Source organism: Miniopterus schreibersii, assembly GCF_964146895.1.
Source record: "Miniopterus schreibersii genome assembly, chromosome: 1".
NCBI lineage: Eukaryota > Metazoa > Chordata > Mammalia > Chiroptera > Miniopteridae > Miniopterus > Miniopterus schreibersii.
Genome location: NC_138101.1, coordinates 74360565 through 74377283, shown reverse-complemented (window position 1 = coordinate 74377283; position 16719 = coordinate 74360565). Strand labels below are relative to the sequence as shown.

At 38.3% G+C, this 16719-nt stretch overlaps 3 protein-coding genes across 5 annotated transcripts in view; 1 reads left to right on the top strand and 2 right to left on the bottom strand.

The window, feature by feature from the left end:
- RBM17 (RNA binding motif protein 17) overlaps positions 1–4330 on the bottom strand; it is a 31101-nt gene extending 26771 nt beyond the window's left edge. The window contains exons 1-2 of one of the 2 annotated variants that reach the window (XM_081136295.1): positions 3671–4116; positions 2572–2711 (exon numbers count right to left, since the gene is read on the bottom strand). The gene's annotated coding sequence lies outside the window, so the exon portion shown is untranslated. Of the gene's footprint in view, positions 1–2571; positions 2712–3670; positions 4117–4187 lie in introns of those variants that run through there. The other variant, XM_081136294.1, reaches the window with a different exon arrangement.
- A 6660-nt stretch (positions 4331–10990) lies between these two features.
- PRPF18 (pre-mRNA processing factor 18) overlaps positions 10991–16719 on the top strand; it is a 29511-nt gene continuing 23782 nt past the window's right edge. The window contains exons 1-3 of one of the 2 annotated variants that reach the window (XM_081128383.1): positions 10998–11198; positions 14704–14781; positions 14897–14923. In XM_081128383.1, coding sequence (XP_080984509.1) covers positions 11133–11198; positions 14704–14781; positions 14897–14923 — 171 coding nt within the window. In that variant the 5' untranslated portion in view covers positions 10998–11132. Of the gene's footprint in view, positions 11199–14703; positions 14782–14896; positions 14924–16719 lie in introns of both variants that reach the window. The other variant, XM_081128382.1, reaches the window with a different exon arrangement.
- The window catches only part of LOC308552918 (uncharacterized protein), a 47343-nt gene continuing 42109 nt past the window's right edge, over positions 11486–16719 (bottom strand). The window contains exon 2 of the transcript XR_013998156.1: positions 11486–11559. The gene's annotated coding sequence lies outside the window, so the exon portion shown is untranslated. The remainder of the gene's footprint in view (positions 11560–16719) is intronic.

The following is a 16719-nucleotide window of genomic DNA, read 5'->3' as shown; positions in this document are numbered from 1 at the left end:
CCCTCTCCTTTCCTCTCTCTGAGATCAATAAAGATATATATATATATATATATATATATATATATATATATGTTTTGTTTTAAATATATCTTTATTGATAAAGATATATATATATATTTTGTTTTGTTTTAAATATATTTTTATTGATAAAGATATATATATATATATATATGTTTTGTTTTGTTTTAAATATATCTTTATTGATTTCAGAGAGGGGAAAGGAGAGGGAGAGAGAGAGACACATCAATGATGAGAGAGTCACTGATCGAGCCTGCAACCCAGGCATGTGCCCTGACCAGGAATCGAACCCCTATCGCCTGGATCCTAGGTCGATGCTCAATCGCTGAGCCACACCCGGCCGGGCTAAAAATCCAATATTTAAAAAGGATTTCAAGGCTGAATTAATGAGGTTTCATGAGACTATACTTCCTCTGAGTCTATTTCTAAATTGAAGATGGTTTGTTGACATTTCCATTTGATTTGCCTTGATCTGTAAGCTTCAGAAATCATTATGCAGCAAGTCTTATGTTAATTTAAAATTCCTTGCTTCTATTCTCAAAACCTTCAAAAACACACTTTAAATATTAGAAACTGATGTCATCTTAGCATCATCTGCTAGTTTCTGCAACGAAGTGCTTATAAATCAGATCTCAGCATCACAGTAAATGCAGAAGAGCTTTCTTATTTTTACTGAACTTCAACTCCACAGGACTGCATTAATCACAGCAACAACACATTCATCATCCATCCATGCACACATGGCCTGTTTTTAATTACTTACTATAATGCTACAAGCTCCAGTGATTTCACCACCCAAAACAAGAGACAAGATCTGAACAAGAACCTATTCCATTCAAGTGATTTTCCAGGCTCTGAATTCCATTCTCATTAATTCCTTGTTTTCCTCCTTTTATATAATTTTATTTACATAGCTTTATTGCATCTATTCCTTAAAAGGTGTGTGTATTTTTTATTTTAGGTGTTGTAAGCACTTATAAAAATATCATAGTTGATTCGTTCATTCTCCCCACTGCTACCACTGAATGCAACAAATGCATTGACAAACAGCCAGCACCTGAACTTAATTTATGTCAAGGTGTTACTTAGATGATACAACAAACACATTTATTTCATGATGTCTTGTGCCAGAAAATAAAAAGCAGCACTTTCTAACATTTGGATATACCTTAAGCAGCCAGGATCAAATGCAAATACAAATAGCTGACTTTTACAACTTAATATAACTGCTATTTACTTCTTTTTTATTGTTATCTCCACCTTTTGATCAACACATCTTTCATATATGCTCCATTTAAGAAGAAACACAGTAAACATGATTCTGCTAGCAGAACAATAACTTTTCAAGATTCTACCTAGGCTGGCAAAGTATATTTTTTAAACATGCCCCACTGGCAGAAAAAGAACATGGAAGAAGTTTTCTCAGAAGTATCCCACTCATCTTTCAAGCCTTTCGTGACTACTACTCACACATAAAACTATCTCCAATTTGTTTCCCCTGAACACAACTGGCTCAGGGCAACTTTTACATGTTATGCCTCATGTAACGGCTGTTCTTGACTTCATTCTTGTATCTCTAGCTTAGCACCATGCTTGGAAAATTGTAAGCACTTTATAAATATTTTCTAATTGTATCTGCAAGTGGATGGAAAATGTTAATGCATTTTAAACCACTTAAACCACATTATCATGAAACAATAAGATGTGCAGATCTGACTTCTCAGGATATTAACTTATGGTAAGTGGAATCTGATATAAGTATGGTAAATTTTAAACAGTATACTATAATTTATGGGACAAAAAATACTACAACCACACAACTAATAATAAGTCAAGGTCTGAGTTCTGAGCACCTCAAGAAGCAAGCTTGGTAAGAGACCTTCTTATCACTAAACAGGTATTCATGTACCACGAACAAAAAATGAAGCCTAAAGAATATGGGAAGTATACATCTACAGAAAGGAACACAAGGAAAACTATGAGGGGCAATGCACACCCATCAACAAAAGAATATAGGTAACACAAAGCATCTGCCTCATAGATAAGATTCATGATGACTTTTTAAAGACTTTTTACAATTTCCCTATACCTCCACTTCTGACGCCTTTGTCACAGTTTACAATTTTCATCAATTCTCATAGATTTGATAATTACCAAAATAACACAGGCTGGAGTGTATTCCAGACAAAGTCCATGGGAGTCACCTGCAATTTAAGTGTATAACAAAACATCCTTCACGATTTACTATTATGAAAGACTAGAGAGATTACCAGCCCTGGATCATCTGTTCCATAAAGATAATTTAAAACAAACCAGGTAGCCCTGCCAGTGTGGCTTAGTTGGTAGAGTGTCATCCCGGTCACCAGTTTGATTCCCAGTCAGGGCACATGCCCAAGTTGCCGGTTCAGTCCTGGGATGGGGTGGATACCTGAGGCAACAGATCAATGTTTCTCTCCCTCTCCCTTCCTCTCTCTTTAAAATAAAAAAAACATATTTAAACAAAAAACAAAAAACAAACAGGTAAAAAGAAATCCACTTGTCCTGGCCGGGTACCTCAGTTGGTTAGAACATCCTTCTGATATGCCAGGGTTTCAGGTTGAATCCTCAGTCAGGGCACATACAAGAATCAACCAATGAATGCATAAACAGGCGGAACAACAAATCGATGTCTGTCTCTCTCCCCCTTTCTGTTTCTAAAAATCAATAAACAAAAATTTTTTAAAAAGAAATCCACTTTATAAAGTTACATTTGAGAATGCACAATTCTCCCCCAATTCTCATTTTCCATAAAGACTATCCTTAGTCATCACAGAGCTCCACAATCAGAATAGCTCTTCACTGTTAACATTTCTATTACACCAGGTTATATTTTTGTGTCTCATAATCTATTCTACACTGTACAGCTTGCAGCACATTTCTTAATAAAATTCTAAAAATAGAACACCCTCGGTTTAAGTTACTACTTTATTGCCCCATATTCCCTGAATATCTTTATTATAGTCAAAATGTCTGCGACCTTTATCCCATAAAAATGTGGAAACTGAGTTGCCTCTTTAAAAACTCCAGCTGTTACTGGGAGATACAGCCCTCATCTATCTGCATCTACACATCAATTTGCCCGTATCTAGAATATATTTTCCACCCATTCTCCTGGTTCTAGCAATCAGTACCTTCAAAGCTGGCTCTCCTTTACTGACTTCTCAAAGAACCTTTTGATCTGACCCGACTACCTCTCCTCAAAGCTCCCTCTCTGCATTACTTGCAGTTCTCCCAGAATGCACTGTGGTGCTTCTGGTAGCAGAAGCCACCTTTACACTCCTTTCCTCTGCAGGGAACCTTTTCGCATCTTGCACATCTAATAAAACACCTCCAAGACTCAGTTATAAGCATCACTCCCTCTTGGAAGCATTTCCAGACCCCATCCTAGTCCTTCGGATCAACCCAGGCATGGGTTTTTTGACTGTTTCCCTAGAGACCAAACTCCGAGAGCAGGAACAGTGTCTTAATTATTTTGCAACTGCTGTTCATAACATACGGTCTGGGCAAGAGGTGACGCTCAGAAAATGCCTGCTTGTTGTTTGAACACCAGAGCTAAAACATCGCTTTCAAAGGACAAGGACCGAGGTAACGCCGGAGCCACGTCTTCCTTCACCTGTCCAGGAAAACAACTCGTCTTTGAGGGACATCGACTTCAGGAGTTCCACGGCCCGGGAAGGAAACAGCTGCTCTCTTCTCCACTGCCTTGGCCTCAGAGGGGTGAAAGTGACACAGGTGACACAGGCCTGGCGACCGGGGTCTAGGGACCCGGCAACTTTTACAAAACATGACCAATCGAGGGGAGAGAAAAACGTCCTCGGGTCCAACGCAGACGGAACCAGACGGTAAAAGGAAGAATCGGGAGAACAGAGGCAGAGCTCGAGGCCCCGGTAACCCGAGGTAAATAGGAAAGCGGCGGCGGGGAGCAAAGGGAAACAGAGGGTCGGCGGGACGGGGGTCCGCCTGGAGTCCGCGGGCGCCGGCGGCTCGGGGGACCGGCCCGGGACCTCCGCCCCAGAGCGACGCGGCCTAAACCCGCGGTCTCACGTCCAACCCTCCCCCGGAGAGGCGCTCCCGCCCCCCTCCCCGCCGGGCCACCCATCTCAGTGCCTCCCCCCGGGGGTGCTACTTACCCGGCCGGCCAGGCCGACTCTCCCCATGGGCCGCGGCGGTGCACCAAGGCCCAGGCGCCGCCGTGAGGCAAGGCTGGGCGCACTCGGCCTAAGCCCGTGACGGCCGGAACCGCAGCCGGCGCCAACCCCTACGCCGAATCCGCAGGGCGCGTGCCAGAGCGGGGTCAGGTAAGCGTGCGGCAGGGAGAGACTCACCTACGCCGCAGTCGCCTGGCCGCGGCGCCCCTTGCCGGCGGGAGGACCGCACTGCACCGCCCCTCCGTCGGCATCCTACGCTTCCGCCAAGAGGTGTCGCGGTGGCGCAAGTTTGTTTGCGAAATTTCACAGCTTTGCAGTGACTCTGGATGGCGAGGAAGAGAAATGGTGCAAGGATGCAAAGATAGTCCTTGGGAGCCAACTGTGTTCTAGTAGGAGAGAGGGGGAGAATCCTTCCAGTCCTTCATTCTCATTCATTCAAAGCAATTCCATTCGTCTGGATGCGTGTTGTTGAACATTAATCACCATTAGGTGAGGTGAATGGAAAAACTGATGCAAAAGAAATGGCAACAAACATTGAATTAACTATACGACTAAGGAAACGATACGGAGTTTAAGGTTACATAAATAACATAAAGCCTCACAATTTAAAAACGATTTAACGAAATTTGGGAGGAAAAGAGAAAATGGGATTTTGTGTAAATATGATTTTCATATCTATAATCGTGGGTAAAATATTTCAAGCTGGTAAATCAAATAGAGATTTTAGTTTATATCTTTAAGACAACGGAACATACTGAGAAAGAATATAATCAACTAAAATATGGCAATTGAGAAAAGAAGAAAATAAAGAAATATAGTAAGGAGTGAATAGACACTTTAAAGAAATAGATGATTAAGGGCACCAGGTAATATTATAATTATTATTTGTAACCCACAACAAAAATACAAACCTTTCAAATGATCAAAACACAGACATAAAACTACAACAAATCAAACAAAATCACATAGTGAAATAAGTGAAAAAAATTACAAAACAGAAAGCATAACAATATGACAGAACTAAGATCAAACATCTTACATGAATAAACATAAATGAGCTAAATTTGCCTATTTAAAATATACAGCTTCAGATTGGAGCACAAACCATAACACAACGCTATGTTGTATACAAGATAGAGTGATTTTGAAAGTTTGGAAATACAAGAATAGAAAAGCTATCTCAGGAATATGCAAACATAAAGAAATCAGAGCTCGCAATCACAACCTTACACAGGGTTGATTTCATGGCAGAAAGCACTGAATGAGACCAAGAAGAGCATTTCATAATCATAAGAGTTACAATTCACAATGAAGATATAGGAATATCTATGCACTGAATAACAATTTCATTATTCATAACAAAGATTATAGGATATATAAAGAAAATAAATAGTCTGTACCCTGACACAGAGATTACACCTATTCAAGTATCCTTGGAACATTCACAACTACTGGCCATATTTTAGGCTACAGATAATATCTTAATATATTCCAATAAGTAGAATTTTTAAAAACTAGAAATTAGTGACAAAACAGAAAATAAAATATTTCTACTACTTGGAAATTTTTTAATGTTCAGATAACATTTGGATCAAAAAGGAGAACAAAAAACCAAATAGACAATACCTAGACAAGTATGAAAATGACATATCAGAACCCAAGGAATTTTACTAAAATAGTACTAATTAATTAAAAAGTTATAATAACCTAAATTAATTAAGCACTCATGTAAGAAGTTAGAAATACAACGAAATAAACCTTTGAAAAGCAAAAGGATGTAATTAATAAAGATAAAATCCTAAAACGATGATGCGTAAAACAGAAAAATATAGAATTAAAACAATAAATCTAAGAACTGGTTCGTAGGCAATAAATAGGTGAACTCTTAACTGAACAAGAAAAAGGGGAGAAAGCAAAAATATACAAAATATGGAATAAGGAAAATTAACTCCAGATGCAGAGGAAAGTACAATTACCTTAAGGAATGACTTTGTTCAGTTTTAGCAAATACATTGGAAAATCTGGATAAAATAAATAACTACAGGACAGTATAATTTCTTAAAATGGGCTTTAAACGAGATACAACATTTTAACAGACCAACTGCCATGGTAGAAATGGGGAAGAAAAGCAAAGAGCTACTCTCCAAAATAGCACCAGGTCCAGATGTTCCCACAGGGGAATTTTACCAGACCGTTAGGGCCAATGAATTCTGAGGTACTGTTTCAGACCCTAGAAAAAGAAGGAAATATTCAAATGTCTTGTATGGAGCCAGCACAGTTGTGATACCCAACAAATATAGATACCCAAAGAAAACTGTAGGCCATTCCCACTTATGACTCTAAATCTAAAAATCCTAAATAAAATATTAGTACAGCATTAGGACAGAAATCCTCAGTCCTAGATTAATGTTATTCCCAGAGCTTCCAGGACCAGCCTCACCTCATGTGAAGGGGAACATTCTGGCGGTAAGACAACATGCTTAGGACTAGAGTGCTCAGGCTAAGCTTTCAAGGAATGCTTAAAATATGATCAACAAAAAAGGATAGGGAAAGTCATTTTTGGAATACGATATGTTCATTGAACATTTAAGAAATAAAATGAGTTTACTGAGTGTCTTTGATAGTTTCTGGCTTTGGGCTTAGACAGCAAAGACAGAAAATGTCTGGACTGGGTCTCCCACCCCCTGATTAAAGCACAGGTGGGTGGGCAAAAGCCTTGACACTGAGGAGGCAGGAAGCCTTGGGGACACTCCAAGTGGAATCTGCTGTGTACCAAGCCTCTCTAATTTGCTCGATGTCTCCAGTGCGCAGGCTGTTTACTACCACTGCCCTCCTGCTGCTTGGAGTTTTGTGCATTTCCAAATCATTAAGTCACACACTGACTGACAACTTTTTGATGTACACACCATAGATGCAGTCACCTTCACTGTTTGGGAATTTTCTAGTTTAATTCTCACGAGGAAATCTTTTTCTTTCTCATCTCTTAATATATTAGAAACATCATTCTTACTTCCACTCCTGTCCAAGTAGCTAATATTACTTTTAGTTTACAAACTGAGAATCCAAGGCTTAATGAGATGGAGGACTGTAACGCAGGACGTGCAGTTAGAGGAAGGACAAGCAAATTGTGGAGATTCAGAGGAAAAAGACCAGAGGCACAGCGGGCCAGCCCAGGCTGGAGAGCAAACGCACCTAGTGACACCTAGTGAAACAAGTTGCATGATTTTTCTCCAGCAGTGCTGAGCAGCCTGGAGGAAGGAGGGCAGAAAGTAGATGGTAGAATTAGTCAAAAACTAGAAATTAGCATGGCAGATGTTCTAGAAAGAAAGGAGATGAGGGAGGTGCTTAGGCTGGCAGGAAGCGGCTATAATGAAATGCCATCGCACACAGGACAGACAGAGACTGGAGCAGGACCAGGAGTGAGAATAAGTGAGTGGGTCCGCACTGGAAGGAAACATGTTAGTTAAGATGACAGTTTGATCAAAATTATAACTTGATAAAAAATTATTATTCCCAGGGACTCTGTGTAGTGATACTTTTCACATGCCATAAAGGATAATTTTTGTTCACTTTTATATAACTCTAAGCAGTTTTGTCCATTTTTCAGAATTTTTTTGCTTTTGTCCCCCCCTCCACATTTCCTTCCTTTCTAAGTCATCCTCTACAGTTATCCCTGCTCTGTAATGTTTATAACAGCAAAAAATTAGAAATGAACTAAATAGTCAATAATAAAGACAGTGATGACCTAGCTGTTTTTCTCAGGGGTTAGAGCATTGGCCCACGGACTGAAGGGTCCTGGGTTCAACACGTACGTGTTGGTTGGAGGCTCAGGTCACATGCAGGAGGCAACCAATGGATGTGTCTCCTTCACATTGATGTTTTTCTCTCTCTCCTCCCCTCCTCTCTGCCTTCCACTCTCTCTGAAAAGCAATGGAAAAAATATCCTCAGGTGAGGATTAAAAAAAAAGTACAGACAGTGAAATTCAATTGAATAATGGACAATTTATGGGAAAGAATCCCATTTTTGCTTTAAAATCATGCAAATATATGCAGAGAAAGTATGTAAAGGATACCTGCCAATATGGTTTTCTCCTGGCAGGTGGGATTATAGCAGTTCTGCATTTATAGTTTTGCTTATTTGTATTTTTTTGCAGAATTTTTATCAATTTTTTTTTAATTCATTTCAGAGAGAGGAAGGGAGAGGGCGAGAGAAATAGAAACATTGATGAGAGAGAGAAACATAGATTGGCTGCCTCCTGCATGCCTTCTACTTCAGATTCAGCCCACAATGTTTTGGTGCACTGGAGGGAAGCCCAACCAACTGAGCCACACCAGCCAGGGCTGATATGTTATATTTCAACAGATTGAATCTATAAACAAATACGAGAATCCAGCTATATACTAATAATCTAGACACTAGAGGATTAAAAAAATTTAAAACAAAGTAATTCTTATTTTTTGTTTTGTTTTGGAAAATAGTTATTTTTTATCAAAAATATTTGTACTAACAAGTATGGGTGTATTATTTTTATTTTAAAATGAATCCATCCATCTTTTAAATTTTCTCAGTCTTCATTTCTAACAAGGAAAACATTGATCATTATTTGCTTATGACCCACATTAGGGAAAGCTCTTTAGGATACTCAGTAATTTTTAAGAGTGTAAAGGGCATGAGACCAACAAATTTGAGAATTATTGGATTATAGCATTTGAAGGAAAAAGATGGAGTGGGGGTGAGCAGCCCAAATAGGTAGAAATGGTACTGTATAGCCTTGCAAATTTTTTAGTTCTTTCATTCTGAAATGTAAGCAGCACTAAATGTTTTCTTAGTTAAAAAAATATGTATGTCAGAAATATTTTCATAATTTAATTTCTGAAATCAATGATCACCACCTAATGTTATGATTAGATACATCATTTTTTTCCTTGGAATTTTAAACAAATGTCTAGAACAGAATATTTATAATAATATCATGTTACTCAATACAACAAAGTAGCTGTTCATAATTCTTGAGTAATGAATTATTCATATTAGGTCATCAGTCACATGTTTAAGCATGTAGTTTGGATGGTATTATTTTTAAAATGTATTAATCCCATTTCCTTAAAAATAATATATACTTAAAATTTTTATCTGCTTTTGATAGCTAAAGTGCATCATTAAGAATATTTATTATTGTACAAATTTGTAATTAGAATGAGGACATAGTATTCGCACATATTACAACTTATAAAATTTACTTATGAGACTTTTCTCAATAAGTCAAAAGGAAGTTTATTTACATTTACAGAAAATTCTAATAATTACTTCATTATATTTTAAGATTTTCAGTCTAATTTTTTTTCTTAGCCTAGCATTTAAGATTAATCATTATTGGTTCCTATCAACCCTTATTTGCTTCAGTCAGTGAAATTGTATGTATATATATGTATATATATATATGGAGAGAGTCTCCCAAAAATGTATACACACATTGTATAATGTATAATTATAAAAGCAGTGTTTATTAAAATACATTTCATTTTCAAAATTGAGCTATCAGCTGTTAAAGTGTGTATACATTTTTTTTGGAACACCACGTATATGCAGAATTTTATGTTCCTGAGTTTGGTTTTTTATAGTCTTTTCCTCCGTTCTCAACTATCACTTCTCACTGCTGTCATAGGTTGTCTACAGACGTTCCTCTAGGGCCTTTCAAATCTGATGCTGATTTGGAAACCAGATAAGAAAAATGCTAAGCATAGTGTAGGAGTATGGAGCAGTGATTTTCAACTGATGTGCCACAAGAATTTTTAAAACATGCAATGCTTGACTATTTAGTCAGGGGCACTGACCTCTTTTCCCTTAGATTGTCAAATAAAAAAAATGACAACAGCCAACACAACAATAGCTGTCTGGTGTGAATGAATCAAAAATTACACCTTATTTTTTTGGTGAGATTGGCAAAAAATATGATATATTTCTTGGTGTGCCGCAGAATTTTAGTCACTAGTTTATGTGTGCTATGAGATGAAAAAGGTTGAAAATTGCTTATATGGAGACAAAAAAGACAAGGGCAAGAGGCAAAAGCAGAGTTGGAAGGGAAGGATCCAGTTGAGGTTCTGGCAGAGAGCTCCTAAGAGGCTAGACCTTGAACTAGGGAAAGATTTGGATAGAGGGGGGCTGTTGGAGAAGATTGCAGGTGGAAGAGGTGATGTGAGCCACAGCAGAGGCTAAGGATCAGACTTTAAGTGAGGGCTGCACTTCGTAGTTCAGAAATTGCTTTCACACCTGTCATCTCATGATTTTTACAGTATTTCTGTGAGGTAATTAGAGTGAGAAAGACAAATTTACTTCTGAAAAATACTTAAATAGATGTAGCAGCTTAACTTTACAGGGAATTTAACAAGCTAGCAATGAACACTGTCCTTTTACTTTATATTAATGAGCTGGTAATGTTCAGGTTTTTCTGTCTTTAGTACATTAATTTTGTTAAGCAGGTAACTTCAGAAACTCTAATGTGAACCTCTGGTATAATAAGTAGGATCTAGCTTTATTTAACATAATTGAGGTGTTCTGGTAGGAGGTTTTTGGACCTGAACTAGCAGGTACGAGCAGGTGTAATAATATCATTAAAGATGAAGCAGGTGGACCTCCACACAATTCAAAAGACTGTTCACTTGTATGTGCACTAGTGAAAACTACAGGCGCGCTGCCGGAGGGCGCCGCCAGGGGCCGCTCATCCACAGCGGCGTCGTCAACAACAGGCGCCCTGGGGGCTCTCTTTCCTCCTGTCGCTCACCTCAGCTTCCGCCGGAAGCTGCCCCCGTCAGTGTTGTGCTATAGTGTTTGGGTTTGCAGTGTTTGTGCGCCTTCCGCGCCCGGCCGGGTGAGGCTTGGCCGGAGCGGCCGGAGAGGGGAGCTCGAGCTTAAACCCGGGCAACAACATGGACATTCTGAAGTCGGAGATCCTCCGGAAGCGGCAGCTGGTGGAGGACAGGAACCTGTTGGTGGTGAGGAGCCTTGGGGTCGTGGGCGCGGGGTGTGTTGGGGGGCGGCGAGAGGGAGCCCTGGAGTCAGAGGACTGGTACTGAGAGGATTCCGGGCGGGCGTGGGCTTAGCCAGAGCCTCACCCACTACCCTGGAGCGGCCCCTCCTGGTTCTTCCCTTGACACCTTACTCGGGAGCCTTAGGGAGGAAGTGGGGGTGTTGCAGGAAAACCCAGGATTTTGGCAAAAATTACCCTCATTGCCCCCTATTCCCTCGCAGTTTCGCTAACTGCGCCGTATACGCACTCTGTCGGTATTCTTCGGAATTCTGCCCCAATTCTTCTGGTTGTTCACGTCTGTGGTTTTACTAAGGGTTTGTGCCCAGCTGAAACATAGAGGAAAGGCAGACTCAGATTAGTTTTTTGAAGTCTTTGATTCGTTCCTACTAGTAAAACCGGTTATCTATTACATCCCCCCCCCCCCAATACACACAGAAAAGTCTGTTGGTCATCTCTTCACCGAAAGGAAGGCTAAAACTGTTGGAGAAACAGTGGGGAAAGAATTACATGATTTAGGAACTTCCTTAAGTTGATCTCTTATTACTTTATTGCATAACAGAAACTTAGAACATTGGTTCTCAAAGCTTTTGGTTTGAGGACCCCTTTACACTCTTCCAAATTATTGAGGATCCCAAAGGACTTTCGTTTATGTGTTTATCGATATTTACTGTATTAGAAGTTAAAGCTGGCTAAGGAAATAGACATATGAGTCCAGGAAGCACAGAGAGTCCCAAACAAGATGAACCCAAAGAGGCCCACACCAAGACACATCATAATTAAAATGCAAAAAGTTAAAAACGAAGAGAGAATCTTAAAAGCAGCAAGAGAAAAGCACTTACCCACAAAGGAGCTCTGATAAGACTCAGCCGATTTCTAAACAGAAACTTTGCAGACCAGAAGGGATTGGCACAAAATATTCGAAGTCATGAAAAGGAAGACCTACAACCAAGATTACTCTACCCTGCCCAGTCACTGTGGCTCAGCTGTTGAGCATGGACCTATGATCCAGGAGGTCGGAGGTCCGAGGTTTGACTATTGGTCAGGGCATGTGCCCGGGTTACAGGCTCCATCCCCAGCAGGGGTGTGCAGGAGTCAGCTGATAATGACACTCATCATTGATGTTTCTGTCTCTCTCCCTCTCCCTTCCTCTCTCTGAAATCAATCAATATATTTTTTTTTAAAATTACTCTACCCAGCAAGACTATCTTTTAGAGTTGAAGAAGAGATCAGGAGTTTCCCAGAGATGAAAAAGCTAAAGGAGTTCATCACAACTAAACCAGTACTACAAGAAATGTTAAAGGGACTACTTTAAGTAGAAAAAGGAAAAAAAGAAAAACTGTGAATAGTAAAGTATAAGAAAGAAAAAAATGATCACTATCAAAGGCAAACACCTAGTAAAAGCAGTGGATCAACCAACTATAAAGCTAGTACAGAAATTAAAAGACAAAAGTCAGATCATGAATAATTACAAGAATAAATTAAAAGACACACAAAGTAAAAAAAAGGACAAAAACATAAACATGGAGTAAAAATTGCAGTGACTTTAGAATATGTTTCAACTTAAGCGACCATCAACTTAAGATAGACTGCTATAAGAACTGAAGGGTTGTGGGTTTGATTCCTGGTCAAGGGCACATACCTGGGTTGTAGGTTCAATCCCCTGCCCAGTTTGGGCATGTGTGGGAGGCAACCAATCTATGTGTTTCTCTCACATTGATGTTCCTCTCTCCCACCCCTGTCTCTCTCTCTCCTTCCCCTTTCCCCCTCCCCTTTCCCTCTCCTTCCTTTCCTCTCTAAAAATCAGTGGGAAAAATATCCTCGGGATATTTTGGGAGTGAAGAACTGTAGCGTGGAATCCTCGACAATACAAAGGATTTAAGGACCAAAGTTCTAATCCTGCCTTTGTTACTCATGAGGCTTACTAATTCTGGGAATGTCACCTAACCATCTAATTAATGCTCAGGTTTCTCACCTCTACTGTGGGATTAATATTATATGCTCCCACCTTTCTCAGGGTAGTTTTGATATTCAGGTGATAGCATCAGTTCCTTACCCCAGGTAATATCTTCTTCATTGTTACATCTGTAAAGCTGTGCTTGATGTGTGGTAGATATTTATGGAGTTAATGAACTTTAAAAAACTTTATTATGAAAGTTTTAAACATATACAAAAACATAATTGTCTGATGAGCCCATCTACCCCTCCCCATTAAAGATTTTTAACTCTAGAAAATAAGAATATGTTTTTATATAGCCCTGGTTGGTGTGGCTTGGTTGGTTGGAGCATTGTCCTGTGCACCAAAGTGTGGTGGGTTCTATGCCTGGTCCGGGCACATGCCCAGGTTGTGGGCTCGATTCCCAGTCAGGGCACATGCAGAAAGCAGTAGATGGATGACCCTTGTTGTCTCTCTTCCTTTCTCTAAAATCACTTAGAAAAAAAAAGAATGTTCTTATATAAACCAAATGACACCCAACAAAATTAAAATTAGATCCTTAATATCATCAAATACTCCTTTCACATTCAAATATCTTGTATTGAGCCTGGCCAGTTTAGCACAGTGGTTGAGTTTTAAGCTTTTAACCAGGAGGTCACAGTTCGATTCCCCATCAAGGCACATGGCCGTTTGTGGGCTTTATCCCAGTAGGGAGCTTGCAGGAGGCAGCCAATCAATGACTCTTTCTCATCCTTGATGTTTCTATCTCTCCCTCTCCCTTCCTTTCTCTGAAATCAATAAAAAAAATATTTAAAATATCTTGTATTGAATTATATATGCATGTATATGTTTTTACAGTTGGTTGGTTTGAATCAGATCCACACAAACTGCAGTTATTGCATTTGTTTATTACGATTCTTGGTTTCTTTTTATTGAGAACATTTTTATTACCCCAGCTTCACCCCCTTTTGATGCCATTCATTGACTTGTTGGAGAAACGGGGGCTAGTTTGTAAAACTTTCCAGTGTTTGTTTCCCTATGGTGTTATTTAGTTATTCCTTTATTTCCTACATTTCCGGTAAACTGGAAGTTAGACCTAAATGTTTGATTAGATTCATATTTACCTTTATGGCAAGAATGCTGTGTTGATGGTGCATAATGTTTTCTTGATGCCAAACTTGATCGGTGGGTTCAAGTGTTGGCAGCCTGGTCTTTCCGTTGTTCACCATCAACTTTTACTATAATGGTCTTAGCATCCATTGACGGTCATTGCCTGAGTGAGTGAGCTTTGGACTATGAGGTGCTAAATACCTGAGTGGAGATGGTATTGAGGTACTATTATAATCACTTTATACTTCAAATTTAGACTAGAGGTTGAGGACAGATGGCATGTTCAGGAAATCAATATAATCTCTATGGAACCAAAAAAACCTGTACCAATTTCTTGAAAAACTGAAGAGTGTTTTCAGTTTGTTGATTAGGGGACATGTATTTTTACGCAATGATGGTATTATTAACTTATTTCTTTCTTCAATAGGAAAATAAAAAATATTTCAAGCGTAGTGAACTTGCAAAAAAAGAAGAGGAAGCATATTATGAAAGATGTGGCTACAAGGTATGAATTCCTGCTTTTATGTTGAATTGTCTATTTCTGAGTTTAAATTTATACAGCTGTTGTTAAAGTGACAAAATTATTGATCTCTGTTCAATTTATCAATGTTATACATTAGCCTATAAATGAGAAGCCATCTGGAGAGGTATGAATTTTTGTTTTTATTTTTCTTTTTTATCTTGAATTCAGGAAAATACATGCATGACTTTTGGCTTGGAATGGTTTGGCCTTCTGTGGACAGCATGAAGTGGCTTGAGATCAAAGCTTGATTTTTTTTTTTTTTAATTAAGTTCTGAATCTGATGCTGCCTCATTTTCATCTCCCCACCACTCCTCTCCCCACCTCTCCCAATAAAAGTCTATTTTTAAAGGGCTAAAAACATTTTATTCAATAACAATGGTATTGGCAGTGATATTTTCCCTGCTTTCTCCTGAATATTTTAAGCCATTGTTTTTATATTTACATTGTTAATAATTCCTTTAATTATTAGAGGCTCTAAGTACCTCTGCCTAACGTATAGTGCCGTATAACATTTATATGCTTTTGTGTAATAAGGAACCACATTTCAAACACTGTTCAGTCTATTGGATAGAAAATGTCATATTGAAATATTTGTTAGAAACAAATGAGTTGTCTGGAAGACTACATTTTAGAAGCATGACTGAAATTATCTTTGAGATTACCTAGTTGAATAACGTATTGGGTTTTTTATTGGGAGGAGTTAAAGGTTATGAGTGAAGTATGTTTAATAATTTTTAAACCAAATTTCAGAGGCTCTTTGAGTTTTGCTAAATCATTAATTTGAAATCAACTTTTTGCTTGTGAAACACCAATATAAAATAATACTCTCGTGCATGTCCTGTTGAAAGTTCTGGAAATGATCTGGCATAGCATTTCTAGAGGAAGCATGAATAATGCAAACGGTATGTATATGCATTTGGGTTTATTTTGTAGTGTTGGGAGAGGACAGGTTTTAAAAATGTAGTTATATTTCTGATAGGTTTCTAAAATATAAAAGTTTATATTGCTATTTTGATATTTCCCATGAATATATTGATTTCATTTGCTTCTAATTTAAATAATGTGTACGTTACCATAGAATATTCAAAAAGAAGAATTCTCATCTTTTGCTTGCCCTAACATTGTCTAACTCCAACCTGATTTGGAATAAGAATTGCTTACCCTGGGTTTAGTTTGCTGACCTGTTTCTTTCTCAGATCCCTAAATTTCAGCCTTTCAATTTTTGATAAAGTAGGAAAATAATTTAAAACAATGGCAGCAGTTTTGCTTTGCTTAGGTTGCTTTGGTGATAGGATAGTACCTCCTTGCTTATAGAGAGGAAAGCACTGAAGCAAAATAATTACTGTAAAGGTATTGCTCGTAACATTGAGTCCAGCTGCCATTCCAGAATTAAAACTACTTTTCATTCTAAGATTTTTGGAGAAATGACCTGTTTTTATGCTTAAAAGGAAAGCACAGATTGTTCTTTCTAAAACATTTTTAATATTTCTTTCTTGGTAGTAATGAAAATATAGCATGTATTACTTTTATTTCTTTGTAGAAACTAGTTCCCATTTTTAAAGGCTTGATGCTGATTTGGTCTGTGAAAATATGAAAGTTTAGTTTTTTATTTCAATTTTCTGTTACATTATTAATACTGATAAACTTAACCGTTAACCAAAAAGTATAGAATCATAAGTTACATAATTTTACCCTTATAGCCTTTCTTAGTTGAATCTGAATTTTTCCTTGATGTTGATCTTCTTTTATGTTTTGTTAATCTTAATTCTTTTGGCATTTTAGATTTGTCTTATGATCAGTTGGGAAACCAAATTTCAATATCTTTATACAGACCACACAGTGGGGCTTATAAATTGCTGAACTCAATTTTCCCAAACTGTAACTTGGGCAGCAGACTCAAGAAAATATATGAAGAGATTT